At 42.4% G+C, this 24,848-nt stretch overlaps 1 protein-coding gene across 1 annotated transcript in view; it reads left to right on the forward strand.

Annotated features, from left to right (window-relative positions):
- NPEPPS (aminopeptidase puromycin sensitive) overlaps positions 1-24,848 on the forward strand; it is a 52,200-nt gene that overhangs the window by 21,132 nt on the left and 6,220 nt on the right. Inside the window, exons 4-15 of the mRNA XM_032791391.2 lie at positions 1,031-1,138; positions 1,986-2,186; positions 2,676-2,800; positions 4,415-4,529; positions 7,703-7,867; positions 9,448-9,552; positions 10,008-10,068; positions 11,854-11,963; positions 16,583-16,646; positions 17,763-17,902; positions 22,692-22,826; positions 24,285-24,504. Of these exons, the coding sequence (XP_032647282.1) occupies positions 1,031-1,138; positions 1,986-2,186; positions 2,676-2,800; positions 4,415-4,529; positions 7,703-7,867; positions 9,448-9,552; positions 10,008-10,068; positions 11,854-11,963; positions 16,583-16,646; positions 17,763-17,902; positions 22,692-22,826; positions 24,285-24,504 (1,549 nt within the window). The remainder of the gene's footprint in view (positions 1-1,030; positions 1,139-1,985; positions 2,187-2,675; positions 2,801-4,414; positions 4,530-7,702; positions 7,868-9,447; positions 9,553-10,007; positions 10,069-11,853; positions 11,964-16,582; positions 16,647-17,762; positions 17,903-22,691; positions 22,827-24,284; positions 24,505-24,848) is intronic.

Consider the following 24,848-nt stretch of genomic DNA (forward strand, 5'->3'; position numbering starts at 1 on the left):
TTTGGGGTTTGGGAGGGTGTGTGGGCACTGGGCTGGGCCCAAGGGGTTCACAGTGTGGAAGGGAGCTCCAGGGGATGAGAGGTGCAAGCTCTGGGAGGGAGTTTGGGTGCAGGAGAGGGCTCCGGGCTGGGGCAGGAGGTTAGGGTGCAGGAGAGGTATGGGGTACTGGCTCCTGCCAGGCGGCACTTACCTCAGGCGGCTCCTGGGCGGTGGCGTAGCGGAGCTAAGGCAAGCTCCCTGCCTGCCTGGGGCCCATGTACTCCGAGGAGGGTGTGTGGCTCTGTGCGCTGCCCCTCTCTTCAGGCACCACTCCTGCAGCAGCCATTGGCCACAGTTCCCCGTTCCCAGCCAATGGGAGCTGTGGGGGCGGTGCTTGTAAGCAAGAGCAGCACACAACGACCTCTGCCTCCCACTTTCCTGGGGCTGCAGAGGGATGCTGGCCGCTTCCGGGAGCGGTGTGGGGCAGGCAGGGAGCCTGCCTTAGTGGCAACCCTGCTGCACCACCGAATTTTTAGTGGCTGGAGATTGCAATCACTCCAGGATCGACCAGTCGATCGCAGTCAACTGGTTGGTGACCACTGGTTTAACAGTTGTCTTAGTTTGTTACATAAACAAAAACGCGAAGCACTTTCCTTCATCTAATGCACATAAAACATACCGCGGTATGTGCAGCCTGAGATGATGCAACCAAGGGGTCATGTGTGCTTTCTGTGGGGGTCTGTGCACCCTTCCTTTCACATGACTGAAGCATTACTCGAGTCATGGCTGTGCTGAATTTTGCTCGGGGACTGTAAACTTCAGTGGCAACACAAGATGAATTTCTCTTGCCTTTTTTTTAACCTGAGAGTGAATTAAACTACATGCTAAAAGAAAACACACTAATCCAAGGGCCAAGGAAGATGAACAAGGAAACTTTTTCTAGCAGAGACTGACCCTAGCTTGCCAGACTATCAGTAGAATGTATTTTATGGGCTTCATTGTGATAATCTCTGTGAAAGATTTGTTCAGTTAATGCTCTTATTTCCTTCAGGCCACTGATGCTCGCAGAGCCTTCCCGTGCTGGGATGAACCTGCTATTAAGGCAACATTCGATATCTCATTGGTCGTCCCTAAAGACAGAGTAGCTTTGTCAAATATGGTAAGTGCTTAATGTACAAATAATGAACTCAATTTTTAATAGCAACTGGCTATGTAGCGGTTTTGTTAGCAGGTTCGTGATGTGTTTTGGTAACATCCATTAATAGGAAGATTGATTGTATTATTTGTCATTACTAAGCAGCAATACTTGACCGAGGGAAGCTTTTTTTAAAGTAGATATCCATTGCTAGTTGACGCTAGTACAGAAATTTAATATGCTGCACGTGCCAGAGAGGGTTGTTTATTAAAACAAGTCCTAACACATGGCATGACATGTGCCGCTCAATTAAATGAATGAAAAAAATAAAACTTCAAATAAGACCAGTCTCTGCCCTGGAGAGCTGATAATTAAAGTTCAGACTTAATAGGAGGGAGTGGTGGCAATTTCATCACAGGTACAATGAAGGTATCTTCACATTCCCCATTTTGAATATGGTGTAAATCTTCATAATAGTCATTTGCCACTGAGAAATCAACCTTCAGTGTCTCATCCTACAGACTCCTATTGTTGGGATGACTGTTTACTAATAAAGGCCATTTTCAGTAAGGATTCAGTTTCCTCTGCTCAGGCAGCTTGATGCTGTAATGTGTTAATGCAAGCCAGAAGTCTCGTCCATCGACCATTTTGTTGCAGCCATCCTTTCAGTGTTTGAACAAAAGAATCATGCCCTGAAAACTTCTTAGGAGAAACTGGCTCCTGGTGTGAAATATGACTTGTGGTGTAAACTATAGAAAATAAGTATTTGTTTTTCAGTTGGGGACTATAAATGTAATGAGCATTTTAAAGTTGTAATCCAGTGTTGCTTTTTATGGAACTAATCAGATTCCTTTTTGTGTTTACTGGAAAGAATGTCACTGATCGAAAGCCATACCCTGATGATGAAAATCTGGTGGAAGTGAAGTTTGCCCGCACACCTGTGATGTCAACGTACCTAGTAGCATTTGTGGTGGGAGAATATGACTTTGTAGAGACCAGGTCGTCTGATGGTGTGTTAGTCCGTGTTTACACTCCTGTTGGCAAAGCAGAACAGGGAAAGTTTGCATTAGAGGTAAATGCACTTGAAGTGATTTCTTCACTATTTGTATAGTCCCCAGTTGTGGGGAGCCTACGTTTTAGCTGAGTTCTATCAACAGCACAATTAATGTGAAACTTGTCATGCTGTTTTGTTTTGATTAGTGACACGGAGAAATGAGGCTTGATAGTAAACTGAAATTCATTACATGCAAATAAAACATGAAGTCCTAACAAAAACCTAGATTCTGACCCAACTGAGATGATTTAGCATTATCACCTTTTATATAAAGTCAATGTAAGGTAGTAGAGGTTGGCTGAAGCCTGGAAAAAATTGAAGTACTTCCAATGTTGGTACTCTGGCATTCCTAGAAGTCCCACTTTTTAGAAATGATATTTCTGGGGAAGAGAGCCAGTATGTGCTGCTTTCTGGATTACTTACAGTCATGTGGAGATGTCAGTTCTGGCCTATCATTGCGAGTTAGTTCAAAATGTTTACTAGGTTTTTCCTTTTATTTTTTTATAGGTTGCTGCTAAAACTCTGCCTTTTTATAAGGACTACTTCAATGTTCCTTATCCTCTTCCTAAAATTGATCTCATAGCTATTGCAGACTTTGCAGCTGGTAAAGTAACTCACTTTATTGCTGAACGGTATTGATTTTCTTTGAATTTTAAACATTTAGGAAGAGGTGTGTATCAATGTCAATAAACCTTTGTATTTATTTTATAAAGGTGCCATGGAGAACTGGGGCCTTGTTACTTATAGGTATGCTGTTAAAATACTGTCTTTCCCCCCTTTTTTCACTAATTTTGGAGTCAATCAGACTGGTTTTAGGGAAATACAATGATTGGGCTGCATCCCAAGTAAGGTTGAGTAACTTCCTCCAAACTCTAGCTTCAGTCTTGAGTAATTAAGGCTTTTACACCAGAATGCGCTGGTGTTCACATCTCAGAAGGGCAAGAATGAGCTTTTAAGGCTACTGGCCAAGATCGTCTGAAAGATTTTAAAAGCATCTGGCAGCAGCAGCTTCTGCGAAAAAAGAAAGTGTTTTCTTGGCTACATTTCCCCCCCCCCCCACCCCCTCCCCAATAGTTCTGTAGTTATTTACACAGCTTAGAAAACTGTTTTTGATTTTTGCATGTTCTAGCCAAGTCGGTAAACTTCTGCAACCATAGAACAAATGTGTGTTGAGTAATTTTAAAAACTTTATCTTGCCTTCCATTTTCAGTTGCTTGATCAGATGAGCAAAATTTCATGCCTTCTGCTTGATAGTCTCGTGTTTGTTTTGAGCTGTTGGAAGGTGCTCCCTTCAGCCTCTGCAACATGGGACTCTCATTAGCTCTAGATTAATTAGCATTGAAGTGAGATTTCAGGATTTTTCTTTTAAATGTACCCCATTAATTTGGCCTTACAAAATTGTCATGTAAAATTACTAGCCCATGCACAAAATCTACTTGCCGACTCTACCATGCTGACGAGAACTGATATTTTATTCCCTGTGCAAAAATTATTTGCCCTGGGAATTTTGTGTAGAATTTTGTAAGCCTGCTTTAATGCTAGTGCTACATTCTTCCCTTGCGTTTAGATTGGCAGTCTTGCCTGTTTACTTGTATGATAGATAGAAGGCTGGCATAATGTGCGGGCTATATTTTATCCAAGACATTTTTCCCCCTTGAGTCGCAGGAGTCTGAAAGTCTCTTCTGATTGACCTACTGAGCCATGGTTGTGACACAGGTGTTTGTAGATTTCTTTAGAGTTCCCTTATTGAATTGAAAGTGAAATGAATGTCTGTGTGTGTGCGTATCTGTGTGTGGATATTCGTATGCCTCTGAGATGGTAAATGTAACCCAACTGACGACTGGGCACGTGGATGAGTGGTGACTCCTTCTGGGTTGAATGTGGGAAAGAAGACTTGCTTTGCATACATTATGAAGTGTGAAAGCAAATTGCAGTCAAGGTGAGATTTTTTCCCCCCTGTTTTTTCTAGTCATGTAGCTGGACTATTTTTTTCAGAGTAAAGTTTTTCTCCTGTCCGGGTTTCTTGCCCTTGATTTCATGCATATTTTGAGGAAGTGTTGCCCCAAGTCATCCCAACAGCTGTTAAATTTAATGTAACTGTTTTATGTGCAAACTGAAACAACTTCTGTTTTTCAGTTGTGGGGATCATGTTTGTAGCTTGTTTAGGTAATTCAGACTGTTTTAAATCTTATTTTTCCCAGATGTGTGCTGCTCAATTAATCTCTCCTTATTTCTTAAAAAAACAGGGAGACTGCACTGCTGATTGATCCCAAAAATTCCTGCTCTTCATCCCGCCAGTGGGTTGCTCTGGTTGTGGGACACGAACTTGCTCACCAGTGGTTTGGAAACCTTGTCACTATGGTATCTAATATTTAAAGTATTTTTATTAATATTTGTATTACCATAGCACCTAGGAGCCCTAAACATGGAATAGTACCAGATTGTGCTAGGCACTGTACGAACACAACAAAAAGACTGTCCCCACCCGAAGGAGCTTGCAAGCCAACTAAGATGAGACATATCATGTGTTTAGATTTGTCATGCTCCTCCTAACTCTGGTTAGATTCTTCAAGTGCCCCCTAAAGGATCGTGTAAAAGGGAATAGACATGTTGTTAGATGTTTTAAAAAGCTGTCTTTAAAGTGGGTTTTAAAATACCTACTTGACCAGATGTGCCTGAAGAACAGGTGGATAAACAGAAAAATGCTAATTAACCAGTTCTAGTTCATGTGTATGTGAATTAATATTAAGAAGTTGACTGAGTCTGTTTGAATGTAGTCAGAGAGTGGGAAGAGAGCAGCAGGTTTCCATGGAAATGAGCTAAGCCACCATATTAGATTACTTTTAAAGTGATAAATCCTCATTTTCCTTTCTGGTAGGGATGATTCACTGTGTCATCAGCAACTTTTCACACCAAGTAGGCCTTCTCAGTTTGTGACACTGGGACTGTATTATGCTAATCCATTAGTTGAAAAGTTGCCTGGTAGTAGCTGACATAGATTATTTTGGGTCTGTAGGGAACCAGTCTTCTGAATGATTGAAGCTGAAGTCATTTAGATGGGAATAAAAGTACAGGAGAGGCAGCAGGTTGAAAGGTGCTAATAAACTCCCAACTGTGCTTACAAACCTGAAAGCCATGTTTACTGAAGCGTCTGCTGACAAATGGCCTCTGCCTGTCTTGGTTAGATCTTTGCAGTGTTGTTGTAGCCTGATGCTCCTTTCTTTCCTCTGACACCCCCTCAGAAAAACCCCCTGTTAATGGGTCTTTGGAAGCCAATCCTGTTAAATGTTAGGAAGCCTTTTGTGTTGCCAAAAGCAGTGTGTGTTTGGTAGTTGAACTAGAAGCACTGCAGCAAAGGGAGCACAGCTTCTGGAGCCAGCAGTTTCGTAGCCATATGTTTTAGGCTGCCAAAACAGAGGTCATGACTTGGGTGGAAGAGAGATGTATATGTCACTTCACCAAGGAAACCAGTAAGGAAGTGGTTCTCAGACTTCTCCATAGTGTAGCACGCATCATAATAAAAAGTTGGCTTTTCCCTTTCGCAATTGCACAGGTCACCTCCCTGTGTGATTCAAGTCACATCCCTGTGACAGCAACAGCAATTAAGTGGAAAAGTAATATTAGGATAGTATTGAATGTATTTTTTAGCTTTTAATGCAGTTGGGCAGCTGGAAATTACCGGCATTGTGTGATCAACCAGCTCTTTGTGGATCACTAGCAAGTGCTTTTGGGACCACTGGTGGCTCACAGACCATTAGTGGTCTACCACAACTTGAGAACCACTACAGTAAGGCATTTAACAAAGCAATATTACTTGTCTTATAAGGGCTTTTCTACTTTGATAAGAAGTTTTATGTTTTCTTTCCCTTTTGAAGCTTTGTGCCATTCATAAAGTTGTTTTCTTTTAATTTTCAAATGTTTTTGTATTTGAAATAGGATTATGTTTTGTGAAGTGAAAGTCTTTCACTTTCCCATTTCAGGTAGCTTGTTGCACACAGGGAACAAAGATACTATCACTGCAGGAAGTGTGAGTTACATAGTGGTTACAGTGTGCCGGTATTGGCTCTTACCAGGTAGCCAGCTCTTTAACACTGAAGATGTTAAACTAATTGGAATCAAAATAGTTCTGAGAAATAAATGGATGCCTGAGCAACAAGACTGGAGTCTCATCTCCCCACCCCGGTCTTTAGTTTTCATTGGGATAGGCTAGCAGCTTGTTGCACTTAGCATGTGACTGACAGCCACTTACACGTCATTAAATTAATACAGAAAAAACCTGACTTGTTGGGAGTTTGAAGGTAAAGTTGAATGTCTTTCATTTTTCACAGTTGCATTCATCCTTTGGCACTAATACTACATTTAAGTTCTGGAACTTTGTCTTGGAAACAGATTTAATCAGAACTATAATGAAAATTGGATAGTCTCCACTCTATCCTTTTCGAATTTCCTGTGATGTTTCATTCTTAACCAGGAAGTAGAATTGTCGTGTGGCTGAACTTCTATTGGGTTGAGTCTGCATCACTTTCCAATGTCTTCTCCTTAAATAGACATGGCAACTTAATCAAACATATCTGAATTTACCTACCACTGTTTTATAAGTAAGAGTATCTGAATGAAATAAGGGATAGTAAAGCCTTTTCCTCTTTTTTTTTTTTTTTTCAGTTTCATATGTAGTCAGTTTCCTTATCTCCCTCAGTACAGTAGGCATTCTCTCTCTCAGCCAGGCATGGGGAAGGAAGATGCATCTTAAAATATAGGACATATAATTGTAAAGCTGCAAAAATTGTCAGTGAGTGTGTCTTGGACAGATATAATCCTGAAACTACTTTAACTTCCTTTTTAAAAAAAAAAGTAATAAAAATTACTAGATTTCAGGTTTTCAGTATCTTGTTTACAACAGTATTCTTTCTCTCTCAGATATCCAAACTTCTTTTCCATTACCTGTAAGGACATTAATACAAAAATTCCTGTGATTGACGGAGGCCTTTCCATAATTAGCATAATGTGTGGATTCCCCAGGATTTGGCTACGTTGTTGAGCTGTGGCCTTCCATACCACAGACAGCTTCCCCAATCTGGTCTTCCCTTGTCAGCTTCCTGTAACTGTTCCCTCTATGGCTCAGCGCTCAAATCCAGCCTAATATGCAGCTTGTACAGCAATTTCTTTGTACCACCTGCAGGTTTGTCCTCTCTGTTTTGAGTTCTTGGAAGCACATCTCACCTAGCAAACAGTTGCTGGGTAGGTCATTCTGCACTGGGTTCAGTTCAGTCCACAAGCTGTTACGGCTAAAGGGGATACTGTTGTGTAACCAGTCTGCTGTATGTTCTATTCCACTTCCTCAATGTGACGTCTCCATACTGGGGGATTCAGACACCATCTCAATAGATCTTTCTCTCTGATTTGCGGTTAACTGGGCCATTAATAGGTTATAGTCTGTAATGCAGACATTTTAGCTGAGTGAGTAGGAAGAGTGTTAAATTAAGTGAAACTAGTGAAATAAAGTATTTTATATTCAAATATTCTTTTCTTTCTAGGAATGGTGGACTCACCTCTGGCTGAATGAAGGCTTTGCCTCCTGGATTGAGTATCTCTGTGTAGACCACTGCTTCCCAGAGTATGATATCTGGACTCAGTTTGTTTCTGCTGATTACACACGAGCGCAAGAGCTTGATGCCTTAGACAACAGTCATCCTATTGAAGTGAGCTGTAACTCCCTGCTATTGGCATTATTTGTCTCTCTTTTAGTTCAACTAGGAATTCTGGGTAGAAACCTTCCACTGATAGCTAGAAACAGGGGCGGCTCCAGGCACCAGCATGCCAAGCGTGTACCTGGGGCGGCAAGCCACGGGGGGCGCTCTGCCGGTCGCTGCGAGGGCGGCAGGCAGGTTGCCTTGTCTGTGGAGGGTCCACTGGTCCCACGGCTTTGGCGGACCTCCCGCAAGTGTGCCGCCAAATCCGCAGGGCCGGGGACCTTCTGCAGGCAAGCTGCCAAAGGCAGCCTGCTTGCTGTGCTTGGGGCAGCAAAATACCTAGAGCCGGCCCTGGCTAGAAAGGAGGGAAGTGTGCAGGTATTCACAATGCAAAGGAAAATCTCAAATTGCTTTTACATCTAGTAGATTTTCTGGTAAAATGAAGGCCTCTTCTAGTAAAAGTAGTACTTAAGGGAGATCTGAAAACTCAAGCAATTGTTAATGGTTTAAAGACCCTTTCATCTTGAGCTGGATTTGAGCTGGCAAACTGGTGACCAAAACTCATAGTTTTTGTCTGACGACGGCAAAATGAGTTGTTGGGTCTCAGTCCAGTTCCTAGTCAATACTTGCCTATGTTAGAAGCAACCACTGCTAATTGGTACCTTTGAGTTTCAGCAGTGAGGGAAGGATAGATCAGAGGGCAATAACTTCCCTGTAATCCTTAGAGGTGGTCACTCTGGTTCAGAATTTGAGGCCCATTAACAGGACAGTATGAGGAAACTCATGTTGCCACTGCTTGTGCTGTACCTGTTCTATGAACAAATAAGAATGTAAGTCTTCTGGGTTGTCAGTGTGGCACCTTAACCTAAAAATTTGCATAAAATGCCATTTAAAACTTTGAAACTTAGGCTGCTGATCTGCTTAGTATTTGTATAGGTGAGGTGGTAGCTATTGGAGCTATTCATCTATATTTATAGTCTAGCCTCCATTATATAAATGACAGAGGGATTTAATACGTTTAGTCAAGCTTTCAGATAATCGAGGAAATTCTTAATGTAATAGATATCAGGGGGCATGATCCTGCTTTGCATAACTGGGAATTTTGGATACTTGTGGATGTACTGCAGCTACCCACAGGCAGGTACCGTGCTGGTACTCTTAGAAGTTTACTTTTCTCATTGTCTTATCAGTAACCAGTTTTCGTTATATTGTTTTTTTACTTTGAGCTCAACCAAATTTAGTCAAGTCAAAGTGTGAGTGTTTGAGTGTAGATCATAGGCCACAAAGGACTAGGGCGAGATCGTCAGACCTATTTATTAGGTGCTGGAAGCTAAGCACAAGACTGTCAACCTATAAACTAATCCTAGCGCTGCCATCTCAACCTATTTTGTTGAAGAGGCATGTTAGGCAGGCTTAGTAAGAGATTCGGACATGGAGATAGACTACATGAACTTACTCTGTAGCTGAACTATTAAATAAGAAAATTGCTTTAGCTTTGGCTATTGAGACTTTTTTGTTCTGTTCATTTCAACTAGAATTGCAGACAAGATGTTGCTTGTTCTAACTATACATTGTACTGTAAACCCCAGGTCAATGTGGGCCACCCATCTGAAGTAGACGAAATATTTGATGCTATTTCTTATAGCAAAGGAGCATCTGTAATTCGAATGTTACATGATTACATTGGAGATGAGGTAAAAATGCTCAATTCTATTGTACACCATTTAATGCAGATTATTAGTAAAAACTCTTGTTGAACAGTTACAAACAGACATATGTTTGTGATTTCTGGGTGCTGAACATTTATATTCCTGAACACTAATTTTCCCACTCAGTTTTGGGGTGTCATAACTACACTTCAAGAGGAAATGTAAACACCCTGAATAAATTCAAGGGGGAAGTAAGCTATTGGGATGACATAGAAATATGATTGTTTAAAAGTTCCAAATGCATTTGAAACTTGAATGCCACCTACCAACAATGCTACAAAGCCATTTTTCTGCCTAATGTCACATCCTAGGGGAGTGGCAGATAAGTAAAACCGGTGCTAGGGATCCCTGGCTGGTGTGTGGAAGTAAGTGCACTGCACTGGGAGGGCAATAAGAGCCTCCTTTCTGGTGCAATTACATGTTTAATTGTATGTTTCTAGGATTTTCGGAAAGGAATGCATTTGTATTTAACCAGGTTCCAACAGAGGAATGCAGCTACAGGTAATCAGCAGTTATTCTTGTACTTTATCTGAGAAAGCTCAACTCTGGAGAATTCAATTTTCAGCGGTATTTTGGGTTTCTAAAATACCTAGTTGACTGAGATGCAAGGAAGTCAATAGACTTGCACTTGAGGTCATGTAATGAGTCAGTAGCTCAGCTTGGATTAGAACCCAATATACTCTTGGCTTTCTCTCAGTCCATTTCTCTAACCTCCGGAGTACACAGGCACAATGATCTGAAAGAGCTGCTTTTACCCCAGTAAAGCTGCCTGTCTAGTAGTCTAATTCAGAATTTTTGCCCTTGAGACTTTTTTCTAACGAGCGGTTGGTTTTTCAGAGTAAGTTGATAATTGGCCATTAAGGCTTCAGCAAATTTCCATTTGCAGAAGTGATCAAATGTGGGATTAAATGGATCAAATGAGGTTGTGTCCAGCATATCCTGGCACTTAGTTCACATGGTAGGATGAAGTTCAATAAAGACAAATGCAAAGTGCTCCACTTAGGAAGGAACAATCAGTTTCACACATACAGAATGGGAAGAGACTGTCTAGGAAGGAGTATGGCAGAAAGAGATCTAGGGGTCATAGTGGACCACAAGCTAAATATGAGTCAACAGTGTGATACTGTTGCAAAAAAAGCAAACGTGATTCTGGGATGCATTAACAGGTGTGTTGTAAACAAGACACGAGAAGTCATTCTTCCGCTCTACTCTGCGCTGGTTAGGCCTCAACTGGAGTATTGTGTCCAGTTCTGGGCACCGCATTTCAAGAAAGATGTGGAGAAATTGGAGAGGGTCCAGAGAAGAGCAACAAGAATGATTAAAGGTCTTGAGAACATGACCTATGAAGGAAGGCTGAAAGAATTGGGTTTATTTAGTTTGGAAAAGAGAAGACTGAGAGGGGACATGATAGCAGTTTTCAGGTATCTAAAAGGGTGTCATCAGGAGGAGGGAGAAAACTTGTTCACCTTAGCCTCTAATGATAGAACAAGAAGCAATGGGCTTAAACTGCAGCAAGGGAGATTTAGGTTGGACATTAGGAAAAAGTTCCTAACTGTCAGGGTAGTTAAACACTGGAATAAATTGCCTAGGGAGGTTGTGGAATTTCCATCTCTGGAGATATTTAAGAGTAGGTTAGATAAATGTCTATCAGGGATGGTCTAGACAGTATCTGGTCCTGCCATGAGGGCAGGGGACTGGACTTGATGACCTCTCGAGATCCCTTCCAGTCCTAGAGTCTATGAATCTGTGAATCTATGGCGATTTACTGTGTATCAAAGTTAAAATGCTGAAGTGGAATAAGGGGTTCTCTGTGTCACTTAGATATAAGTGATCCAGATGTTGGGTAATGTTTCTGGGCATAATATATGAAAGTATGTAGAGAAGAGAGCAGTTGTTTTTGAAGCCTGATACAGTTCTGAATGTTTTATTACTTAGTCCAGACATTTTGATGATAATGCATTACAAACGGTACTCTTTGGAATCCTAATGAAGAGGTTGATGTTTTCCAAGGGAGGTTTAAACTGCTGCTTATTCCAACTGCATGATCTCTGTTATAGTGTAACTTTACAAAAATGGATCATAAAACCCCAGAGGGAAGCATCTTTAACTTCTGATTAGGTATATTTGTGACAATAAGAATAAATAAAATGACACAAATTAGACTCCTGATGGTGCCAGTATAGTGGCCTTACCAGCATTTAATGTGTGTTTAGATTAACATTTGTGTGTTTTGGGTGCGGGGGGTGGGATTTGGGAATCCTTAAACTGATGATTTTTCTTCTACAGAGGACCTTTGGGAGAGCCTGGAGAAAGCCAGTGGTAAACCTATTGCTGCTGTAATGAGTACATGGACCAAACAAATGGGATTCCCACTCATTTATGTGGAAGCAGTGCAGGTAAATTGTGATGATAAAAAAAGAACATGATTAGATGCTTTGAAATTCCAGTTACACTAAATGTTTCTCTTCACTTCAGAACAAAACATTACCTTACTTAAGTGTCCTGGATCACTTTTAATAGTACCCCATCATTTCAGAACTTTCTTCTGTTTGATCAGGAGACAGTGCAGTGCTTGCTTTTGTTCAGTGACAAAATCAGCTCCTAAAGGGAGGGAGAATGCTGTTAGATTGAACATAAAAGTTGCATGCTATCACACTGTTGGGGGGAGGGGAGGGATGACCGTATATTCTTCATAATTTAAAATTATACTGGACAAAGTATCTTAAGTAGAGGAGCTTCTGTCGCTTTCCTTGGGGAATGCTGTTCACAGTGATACGGAGTTCATTCCCCTGATGCATCCAGCTCATGTGCTTGGAGGTTAGACATTAAGTATCCTTTTTGTTCTGAGCGTGCTTTAAGTATAGGGGAGAGAATACTTGGTGTGACTCACTTCTCATTCCAGTTTAATTACAGTGACTTTAGGAGCCTGGCCCTGTCAATCTTCCTTGTGTTAATGAATCAGCTGTGGATTAAGATGCATGGCCAGTCTTACTAGTGGGCTACAAGCCCTATGATCCTCATAGGGTATGACAAAGGTAGATGCGATCCATTAGTAAGTCATTTCTGAGTTAAATTCAAAGTAAATCCAGCAATCCTGTGGCTGAATGAATGATGTGAAGGGCTGTATTAGCTCACATTTCTCAAAGGAAACATACCATCCAGGTTTATAGACAGAGAGGTAGAAGCTTTACTGACGTTACTCCAATGTACTTGAAATAGTCTGTGCCTTCTGGGATTAACAGGGAGAAAATTGGTTAATGCAGGTGCTAAGATTTGAGATTGGGGAAAGAATTCCTGAAAGAATGTAATGAACTGCCATCATAGACTTCCTGTTTCTTAAATGTTACAGCCAGAAGACTGATCTGCCCTCAATTGCTCAGAAGTCTTTTGTGGTCTCTAGTGACCAATTTTCAGTTCGCTGTTTCTCTCGGTATCGTTGGCAGCATTGTAAACATTCAGAGAGAGACTTGTTTCAGACACCTGCAGGAATGAGGAGCTGAGATATGTGATGTTTGAAATTACAGTGTTGAAACACTGCATATAAATTGGTCTCTTGACCTCTAATTCTCTCTAGTTCATCATACCTAATATACATTAAGAATGTTATAATGGGGCAGTAAAATTGGCAAATTATTCTCTGAGCGAGTGCATCATTAAAGTTAGATGCATCACACTGTTAGGAGAGGATTACCGTATATTCTTCGTAATTTAACATTAGACTGGACAAAGTATCTTAAGTAGAGGGGCTTCTACCACTTTCCCTGGAAACTGTTCTCCAGTTTAATAATCTCACTTTCAGTAAGTGTCCCCCTTTTTAATGTCATCCCCTTACTTTTAGTTCATACCATCTCATACAGTGTCTTTCCATCACTGATGTTACACATTTCAAATACTTGTTGGATGATTCTCACGTCCCTGTCATTAGTAGTTCCTTAGCCACTTAGTCACTTTTTATAAGCTAATGTTTCTATCACCACTAATTTTTCCTTTTTCTCTTAAAATCTTCTGGGGTGCTGAGGCACTTATGACTTAATACAATATGGTAGGTCTCACTAACACTTTATGAACCACTATCTTCTACTATACTCTGGTGTGATGAGCGTAAGAATGGCCACACTGGGTCAGGTCCATCTAGCCCAGTAGTCTGTCTTCTGCAAGTGGCCAGTGCCAGATGCTTCAGAGGGAATGAACAAAACAGGGCAAGTTCAAGTGATCCACTCCCTTTGTCCAGTCCCATCTTCTAGCAGTTGGAGGTTTAGGGACACCCAGAGCATGGATTGCATCCCTAACCATCTTGGCTAATAACTTCGTGGAGGACAGTTCCATCAATGGCTATCTAATTCTTTCTTGAACCCAGTTATACTTTTGACCTTCACAGCATTTCCAGGCAATGAGTTCCACAAGTTGATTGTGCATTGTGTGAAGTACTTCCTTTTGTTTTAAACCAGCTGCTTATTAATTTCATCAGGAGACACCCTCAAGTTCTTGGGTTATGTGAGGGGGTAAATATCGCTTCCCTATTCACTTTCTCCATACCATTCACGATTTTATAGATGCCTCTGCTAACGTTCACCAAAGTTGTGTTTGCCTTTCTTGGTGCCAGGTTGCACTGCAAATGTGTTGCCAGCTTGTTTTTCATGTTCTGTGAGAACCATAGTGGACCATAACATCTTGAGGAACATTTACTATGGGTCCTTCTGTCACTTTCTCTACTTTAATTCTGATTATTGGGGCTTTAACCTACACTACTTTTCAAGCCCTATACTTTCAGGTTTAGAAGCACATTTAAATGGAAAAGAGTGGACTTTACTTTGGTTTGACACTGTTTAAAATGGAGAATTACTCATTGAGGGAAAGTGCTATGTGTAGTCATTCCGTCACACTTTAAATCATTGACAGTCATCCCAGGCTTCTTTCTTCCTGCTAGCTTGAACTCAATTCTCCACTCTGAAGCAAAAGTGGCAAAGCAACTTTTCAAAGGAAAATAAAGGATGAATGAGTAACCTGTCTCAGGTCATCCCAGTGCTGAATGAGGATCCCTAAAAACTTGGCAAAGCTGGCATGCATTAGCTTGGAAAAAGTGCTGCCTGACAACGTTGCCTGACTCAGGCAGGCTTTGAGGACCAGCACTGTGTAGCTAATGTGCCCAAGCTCCAGTAGAGGAGAAGTTCTCTCTCTAGTAGCTATGCTGGTGGACCACTTCCTGCCATAACTGATGAGCCTTTGATTGCACTTCTGAGTGTGTTTTTGTGAGCATTTAATCTCCAAGATTTGTGCTATATAACCAATTTGTCAATCCTTCAAACCATTGGAAGCCTCATTTCCCTTCAGACTGTGGCAAAGCTGTCTCTGCCTCCACTCTTCATTAGTATTTTTATTACCTCTCTATTCTAGGAGTCCACCTGTAAAATGTCATTGCATGTAAAAGATACTTTTTCTTCCAAAGCCTTTGACCCTAGCCCAGCACTGCTGTAACAGGCAATCTTCCGACGATATGAATGCTCTTGTCCCAGTTAATTACAAGAAGCAGGAAATGACTTCCGGATACTATTCTTTTCAGATTAGTCCTTCCAGGCACCAAATACCTGTTTCACTTTTCTGACTTGGCAGTTATCACCACTGCTGTAGTTAGGATTCTCTTGCATCTGATTTTCCTAAAATGAACATTTTTTCTTTGCGTATTTTTTTCCTTTTGTGTCTTCTCTTTACACTTGAATAGCATTACAGAATCATACTATATCAGGGATTAAAATATATGGTCTTCTTTCTATCACCTGTCGTTTGAATTTTTTTATCTATTGGTTTCTAGAATATATTAGATAAAAGTGTTTTTCTGCACTGAAGACACTGAACTGCTACGGTTACAGTTTGTCAGTCTTGGAGTAAGTGAGCCTGTGAAGAATGACCCTATTGTATTCCCAGTAGGCTTTCAGCATTGGTACAGATTAAGGACATGTTTGAATTTCAGCTGCTTTGATTCTAGTTCTCTGTGCCTGCAGTTATGGGACAGGCTGGGGACTTCAGATGAGGGACTCATACCTTAGTGACAACTGGAAGCCACTCTTGATAATGGAGCTGAAATCTCCATTCATCATTTGGGGGAATAATAATCAAATTTAGGGGTGTTTCTAGTGGGGTTCTGCAGGGATCGGCACAAAGTTCACCACAGTTCAACATGTTCATCAGTGCTCTGGAAGTAAATGTAAAATGGCCGCAGATAAAATTTGCGGCTAACCCAAAGATTAGTGGAATGATAACGTATGACAACAGGGCAGTGATATTGAGGGATACTGGATGGCTTGGCAAGATGAGCCTGTTCCAACAAAATGTATTTTAATATAGCCAAATGCAGACTTATACTTCTAGGAACAAGGAATACAAGCCATGCCTACGGAATAGGGGACTGCAGCCAGGAAAGCAGTGATTTAGAGGTCATAACAGACAAGCTACTCAACGTGATCTCTCAGTATGATGCTGTGGCAAAAAGGGAAGTACTGAGTTAGGAGTAGGGAGGTGATTTTAGCTCTACACGACACTGGGGAGACCTATACAGGAATTCTGCATGGAATATTAACCTTTGGAGCAAAGGGGGATGTAGCAGATTCTCAATCTCTTGGTGTCTTGATTTGTAGACTGGATGCCTTTTTAGATGTGCCTTTTGCCACATACAAGTTATTGTACTTAATATAAGGGTAACTGGGTAAAATTTAATGGCCTGTGCTATGCAGAAGGTCAGACTAGATGATCTAGAAGTCCCTTCTGGCCTTAAACTCTATGGATCTTTAAATGTGCTGGGACTCTGTTTTGAATCTAGTGAATGACACCCTAGTATCCATTTCCAGTTGTGTTGCTTGCTAGTTAAAAAGGAAAAAAAAAAAGCATCTCTGCCCCAAGTGATTGAGCAGAGGAACTGGAAAAATAACACTTTCCAGTTTTTGAGTTTTCATGACAATGTTCTTCCATCGTGGAAGTTTTTGAAACTGATACTACTCTAGCATTTATTTTCCATTTTTAGCAAGAAGAGGACAAAGTTCTGAAGTTAGTCCAGAAGAAGTTCTGTGCCAGTGGACCATATAGCGGTAAGATGAAGGCTAATAGCAGGAGTCAAGCCGTGCATCATTTTGTATGCCGTGCCAGCACTTCCGTGAAACTCAACTCTTGCACTGTCTGATTGCACAGGCAGGTGCCTTTTTAGGATTTAGATATTTTTTTTAAATACTTGTGAAAACCCAAAGTTAAGAACAGCCCTGGGTGTTCTTGCATTTTTAGAGTATGTCTGTGCTGCAAAGAAAAACTCAGCACCGAGTCTCAGAGCCCAGGTCGATTGACTCAGCCTGGGTATGGGGTGAAAAATAACAGTGTAGACGTTTGGGCTTGGGCTGAAGCCCAGGCTCTGAAACCTAGGGCAGGGAACGACTCAGAGCACAAATGTCTCCACTGCTGTGTTAGCCACAAGCCTGAGTCAGTCAACCCAGGCTCTCTACTCTGTGGGTTTTTCCTCAGCAGTGTAGTTGTATCCTGAGTCTGCATGTTATCATCACATGTATGGGAGATAGACTTGCACCTGTAAAATGCTTTTATAATATCATATTAAGATGTTTAAACCTTTGTTCAATATCCAATCTAGGGCCTTGATTGCCATCTTAAAGAGCTCATATTATGGGCCTAAGTAACCGAGTAAATTCTCCATGTATAAGAGCAAGCACAAGCTTGTCGTTTATAATTTAAGTACACCTCTACCCCAATATAACACGACCTGATATAACACAAATTCGGATATAACGCTGTAAAGCAGTGCTTTGGGGGTGGGGGGTGGGGCGCTGCGCACTCTGGCAAATCAAAGCAAGTTCGATATAACGTGGTTTCACCTATAACATGGTAAGATTTTTTGGCTCCCAAGGACAGCATTATATCAGGGTAGAGGTGTCGATACAAATGCTGGTTAGCTACTGCATGTACAGAAATTAAAATGTTGTATTTCAGAAGTGAGATATGGACTCCTGTTGTCAGATTCTAAAATGATCCTTTTCTCTCAGAATCTTTGCCATTTTTCTGACTGTCAGAATAAGCTGACTTTAAACCGTTGTGTTCAATTGGCCACTGAAACCTGCTGGAACATCAGGCTGAACCTCTGTGTCGAGTAGTGTCTGCTACCTTCTTTCCTCGGACTTCATTTTTTACTTTCCCTTGTTTAGGGGAGGACTGCCCTCTATGGATGGTCCCCATTAGTATTTGTACAAGCGATGACCCCAGCTGTGCCAAAATGCAAGTGCTGATGGACAACCCAGAGCTGACGTTGGTTTTGAAAGACGTTAAACCAGGCCAGTGGGTGAAGGTGAGTTTGTGCAGAAGGGAACATATGCATGAGACTTAAATTCAGCCTAATTGAGATGTTCCATTATGCTTCATTTGGACCATTTCCTTTCCTACTCTTTTTTTTTTTTGTTTTTTTGTTGCAAGCTTGCTGTGCTTTTGGTGGGTCTTACCCTGCATTGGCTCTGCTCCATAGTGCTTGCTTAGTGAAGTCCTTTCCCTTGGAGGGTTTGCTTCCAAGAGCGTTCTAGACAACGTAAACTAAAACCATTTAGGAGTCCAAGCTTGGAAAAGCTGAGCAATGCTATTAAACTGAGGCAGCTTTTGAATTGAACTGCGGTGGCGTCTTGTGTATCCCCATAGCAACCACAGCTTAACTCAGCCCATCCTGGCCAAAAATAGTCCTATTTATCTTTCACGAGTATGTAGAGTTTTTATTGGCTATTACCAAGCCAATACAGATCTGCAAGTGAAAAATTCAGTGTTAAGGTCTTCAGTAGATAGTGGTGCATGTATCAGAATCTAAATGTCAAAACTGAAAAACACTTATCTTGTTGGATTGCTGTCATATGAACTACTTAGGTTAAGGAATAATCATTCTTAAGGTAGAGAAGTCCTTTGAAAGGTGACTCCATGAAATAACATTATGGGCCAGTCTCTCACTGATTCCATATCAAATGGGCACTGTCCCATTCTCAACCTTCAGCTACTAAACACCTTAATCAGGAAATCCAAATTCCATATGGTAACACTGGCATCAATTATCCCATCTCTCCCCCATGGGGCCTAGTTTGTGGCTCTTCCACATCGGCATTCATCTGGCCCACCAGAAATTTCTTCATTTCCAGCTAGGACACCACTACTACCAATTCCAGGTCCTCCCTTTCGTAATAGCAATGGGTCTGAGAGTCTTCATGAAAGTTTTTGCCGTCATAGCAGCACAAATATGCTGCCTCAGCTACTCTGTGTACTTCTACCTGGACAACTGGCTCCTTGTCGCACTATCCCAACAAGAACTCATCTCTGCCATCCTCTCCCTTCGCACTCTCCTGACATCTCTAGGTACTTGCATCAGTGAGGACAAGTCAGTGCTCCTATCTACACAGATGATTCAGTTTGTTGGGGCATGGCTCAACGCCATTGTAGCATGAGCCTTTCTTCCGATGGAGAGCGAGCCATAATTGCAGACTTCCATCTCAAACCGTGCACCATGATCTGCTGTTCTCTCTCTCTCTCTCTCTCTCCTTGGTCATACCTCCATCATACCACACACACGTCTGCACATGTGTGTCCTTCACCTGTGGCTCCTTTCCATATACATACTCAACAAGGACCTTTTCGGGCAAGAATTGTTGTTATGCAAACAGTTCTGGCCTCCCTCATGTGGTGGACCAGTCCTTCCAAGGTCATGGTCGGAACCCCCTTCGTCCTTCCCACCCTGCAGGCCACCATCACAACAGACACCTCCCTCGTGGGTTGGGGAGCCCATGTAGACCATCACACAGTCCAAGAGGGTTGGATGCCATGAGAGGTCAGAATGTACATAAATGTGCTGGAACTGAGGGCAGTCCGTTTTGCAAACGAGGTGTTTCTTCCTCTCATTGGGTCTCAGCACATTCAATTGCTCTACAACAATATCGCAGCAATCGTGTACATCAACAAGCCAGGTCTCCCACCTTCTGCACTGAGTCCATCCGCTTTTGGAACTGGCACGTCAAACACTACATGACGCTCCAAGCCACATACCTCCCAGGCACCCAAAATTCCGTAGCTGACACACTCAGAAAGACTCTACCTTGACCATGAGTGGGAGTTACACGAAGTCACACTCTGATACCTCTTCCACAGATGGGGCATCCCAGGGGGGCCTCTTTGGTAACCAAAAGCTGCCTAGACGGGTGACCTCCGCTATGCCTTTTGCCCTCATTTCCCTCCTCCCACAAGTGTTATACAAGATCTGATGGGACCAAGCTACCATCATACTTGTAGACCTGTTCTGGCCACACCAGTTCTGGTTCCTGGACCTCCTCGTACTCAAAACTCACTCGCCACTTTGCCTCCACTCACTCCCAGATCTCCTGACACAAAATCGGAGCAAGGTTCAGCACCCTAACCCAGGCACTTTTCACCTCGACCTGGTATTTGGATGGGGCTCAAGGATAGACGAGGCATGCTCCACGCCAGTGTGAGACATCGTTAACCAAAGCAGGAGGGCATCCCCCAGGGCCAGCTACCAAGCTGCGTGGCCACAGTTCATCTCGTGGGCTCGCTGCCATTGACACCCACCGAGTATATTTATACCCATCGACCTCGACTGTCTTCTCGATCTCAAAATGTTGGGCTTTTTGAATTGCAAAACCTCTATCTGAGTCCATTTGGTGGCACTCGGTGCCCCTCACTCTTCCCTCCCCCATGGATGACGCATCTGTGTTTACATCTTACCACCATCTGTTTTATGAAGGGTTTACTCAATACCTTCCTGCCAGTACTCAAGCTCACACCACTGTGGGACCTTAACCTCGTTCTCCCCACCCTCGCAAAGCTACCTTTCGAGCTACTGGCAACGTGCTCCCTCTCTCATCTCTCCATGAAGGTGATATTTTTGTTAGCCATCACCTCAGCTAGATGGGTCAGTGAGCTGGCGGCCATGATGGCAGATTGCCCTTATAGATTGCCCCATGATGGAGTTGTGGCATATTCTACGCAAGCAAAAGCAACCACGTTGGTCTGGCTCACAGATGTCTCATGGCAAGACATCGGTCATGCAGCAACTAGCGCTCCATACGCATGTTCACGTCTCACTATGCCATTGCCAAAGCGGCGGCTGCAGGTGCTGCTGTACTGCACACTGCCTGTCCTCGCACCTGCCTTCGCACTGCTCACCTTGCATAGGGACTGTCTCTCAAAGAAGACAGGCTGTTGCTTACCTCTAATTGGAGGCTTTGAGATGTGTGGTCCCTGTTTGTATTCCAATACCTGTCCTCGATCCCCTCTGCTGCTGACTGGAGTACTCAGTGGTAAGAGGGATACTGGAGAGGTGTCGATCCACACAACCTATTATACCCTCGGCTGCAAGCACGAGGGGACGCATGTGTTGGTCAACAGACACTGCTAAGAAAACCTTCCAGACTCAGGTGCATGGTGCACATGTGCACTCACATATGGAATACACATAGGGACCACACATCTCTAAGAACCTCCAGTTACAGGTAAGTAACATCCTCTTTTCCTGCTGGCAGTTCTGCATGTTCACCTTGGAATCAGAGAATGAAGCTGAGTTCCTTCCTTCTCACCAGTAATAAGGGTGCATAACTTAAAAGACAATGGACTTACATGTTTGTCAGTGAGGGCAGGACTTGACCTGTGATATCTGTGATTGTCAGTGATGCCTGAGAAGGAAAGAACCCAACCCAAGGTGAACTTGTAAGGCTAGCAGGTAACAAAAAACACAGTTGTGTTTGTAAACTGAGATCATTTGATATGGACTCAGTGCGACACGTCTGGAACCCTACAATGTCGTTTCAGAGTCACTTTTCAAAACAGAACTGCATGATGGTGCTTGATCTCTGGTCCTGTGGTGTTCAAGGATTGTTATATTCGTGGTGTGTTGGAACTTTACAGATTTGACTTCTGCTTGTTTCAGTTGTGTTACTATCTTCTTGAGAAGAGATTTTGCATTCCTCTTACTGGCTAGAGTGGAAACACTGCATCCTTAGACTTCAACACAGGGAATTCTAAGAGGTGTAAAGTAGGGAGTGTAGGGCTCTGGGTGGGATCCACCAAGATTAACCTTCAGATGTGCCTGTTAAGAATGGGAGAAGCAGAGTTGAGATCATATTGTCCGAAATATCACTTCCTTGCCCTTCTGAGAAAGAACCACCGGCCTTTCTTTTGCTTCGCTAAATCAGCCCACTGCCTGGTGCAGTTACACCTGCAGAGGTATGAACTTCCCTTTGTCCTGTTTGGGTGATAAATTCAAAGCCTGGCTGAGCTCATTTACCAGCCCAGACGTGTGAACACCCAGCTTGAGTCACTGAAATGTAATATCAATTCAGCTGAATGCAGTTTATCACATTTACTTACCACACAGCACTTTTACACAGGACAGAGGAGTTTAGTTGTCTTTCTGCAGGAAGTAGAAAGAGATCTGCAAACTTGATTTGGATGGTTTCTAAATATTGCACTAGCATTGCCAATATCAGAATTGAATTGAGCTGATTGTGGAGTGACGTTTGATACCGCATTTGTGTTCTTCCTCTGTACTTAGATGTGTTTCTGGACTGCAGTCCCCTTCACTGATTCCTCCAAGACCCAGAATGCTGCAGTCTGCCTTCAGACATATACAGATGCATGTTCATGTCACCCCATCCTCAAACGGCTCCACTGGCACTCTGTTCGCTTTAGGCTTCCATTCAGAATTCCCCTCCTTGTTATGGAGTTGATCCAGTGTACCTCATGGAGCTAGTTTCTTTCTGCTCTCTTCCCCACTAATTTTAAATACTAGCCTCTGTCTCCCCCACAAACTCACCACTGATGGTGCAGGAGCTTTCACCTCTGCAGCTCCTGCCATTCTGGATATCTCTGCTTCAACACACCTTATTTCAGATCTGTTCTCCCTTGTTCATACCTCTTAATTTCTTTTTCCCTCTGTGCTGTGCAAAATAGTTATGATTTTAAATGACTGCGTGGCTGATTCTGCTGCATATACTGACAAGGACCATATGAAAACTGTTTCCATATACTACAGAAGGACAACAGTGCGCTTATTTATTCAGTGCTGGTAATGTTGGTTTTGTTTTGGTGTATTTCAGTTAAACCTGGGAACAGTAGGGTTCTACCGTACTCACTACAGCCCTGACATGCTGGAGAGTTTAATACCAGCGATCCAAGACCTCTCCCTGCCCCCTGTGGACAGGCTTGGGCTGCAGAATGATCTCTTCTCTCTGGTGAGCAACATGCTTCCTGCCTTGTGTTGTCCGCTTTACAGCTGATTATTAACAAGAACTACAGTTACTGTAGCTATCAGTGTCTGAAGAGCCAGGCTCTGTTCCTGGAGTCAAAGCACCTTTGGGATTACTGCATACAGAGGATTATTAATGAGCTTTGCATGTTAGAACTTGTACTATAAATTTAAATCCTGTAGCACGAACCTGAGCCTGCAACTCTGTTTTGCTGTTTCCCGCAAGGGTGTTTCAACCTTAGTGTTTTTTATAAACAAATAGTATATGAAAACTTCCCTTGCTTCTCTCACTCGAGTGAGGATTAGTTCCTGATCCCTGAAAGAGTTTTGAGCAAAGTGGTTGTTGGGGAAGCTTGTCAACTGTCTTCCCTCTGGGGACAGAATCCATTTTTATGTCCCACATACTATACACTTTTTTTTTTAAACTGCATAGGGTTTGAGCATTAGTTATGAAACAGTCGACCTCCCCCTTCTCCTTCCCTGAAATTGGCTGGATAAGGTCCTCTTTTGCTGAAAGAAATGACTGGTGGTTTTGAATACAGTGTCAAAGCACAGATTTGCGTTAAGGAAGGTGTACCAGCTTTGAATATCACCTTTCGAAGATACAAATGTCCCATGAGCTGGGCTATGGGAGCAGTTACCGCCTGTAACTGAAGTCATGCTTTCTTATATTGCCAGTCAGCAATCAGCTGCGGGATTTAAACACATTTTTGAGACTACATTGACTTCCTGCAACTTTGGAGATAGAAATAGTCTTAAGTTTGTGAAGTATGCCACAGTTTAGCTGCTACAGTTTTAAGGATAAGCTGTCAATAGTTTTGGTCTGTAGCTTGGGTATTGTAAACTGCTCGGAACAAAAATATTTCCATGACACTTTTTAAAAAACAGTTATTTAATTCTTTTCTTATAGTGCTGGAAACAACAATTTTGTGCTAGTGCCCAAGAACTGGGAAATGAAACTGACTTCTCTAGTTTCCCTGTCCCAACTGAATGAAGGGCAAAAAGTAAACAGCAAAAATGGTAACAAGTAAAATTTAGATGTTTAATCCAAAATGAGGTTTCAGTGGACACAGAATCTGACAGGGAGAAAGGAAGATCTCGGAGGGGTTCTGTTTTCAGCCCTAACACACACACACTGTGACTTTGAGAAAGTTGCTTAAGCTCTGTCCCTCGGTTTTCCCATTATTATCCTTAGCCTCCTTTTTATAAAGTGCTTTGTCTGCAGTTGAGATGCACTCTGGGTGCTGTGTATTATTAATAAGAAGGCAGGTGAGAAACTCTCAATAGACCCATCTTGACACCATCTTTCTCCACACAAGTGCAGCTCACATTCAGACCCTGCAGTCTGTGAACAGGAAAGAATGTTAAATAACTGTGTGGTGAACTATTGACTGTTTCAGTTCTGTTTGGAGATGAGATTAATCTGTCTCTTTTCCTCTCCCAGGCCCGAGCTGGAATCATTAGCACTGTAGATGTTCTAAAAGTCATGGAGGCTTTTGTGAATGAGCCCAATTATACTGTGTGGAGCGACCTGAGCTGTAACCTGGGGATTCTCTCAACTCTCTTGTCCCACACAGACTTCTATGAGGAAATCCAGGTGTTTGTGAAAGATGTCTTTTCACCCATAGGAGAGAGGCTGGGATGGGACCCCAAACCTGGAGAGGGTAGGAGATGTTTTTATGCTATGGAATTTAATAGTGGTTTTGAAATACTGCTATATGGTGAATAGGTTAAAAATGTGGGTGTGCAAAGCATTTTGAGGGGTGGAACATTGCTGCTCGTGTGTTTAGAAAAATGTTCCTCATGTTTTCGTGCTGCAGTTAAAACCAGCTGACATGGTCAAATCCATCTCACCATGTTTCTCTGCACCTTGAAAGGTCTCTTACCCTAGCTATGAGTCTGATAGTGCAAAGATTGCAAGGCCAATGAAAAGCTTTATTCCTGCACTACTTGTCCTGGACTAATCTGAGCCATGCTGTAGCAAAGCACTGACAGGTATAATGCCCAT

This window comes from Chelonoidis abingdonii, chromosome 21, assembly GCF_003597395.2.
Source record: "Chelonoidis abingdonii isolate Lonesome George chromosome 21, CheloAbing_2.0, whole genome shotgun sequence".
In the NCBI taxonomy this organism is placed as follows: domain Eukaryota; kingdom Metazoa; phylum Chordata; order Testudines; family Testudinidae; genus Chelonoidis; species Chelonoidis abingdonii.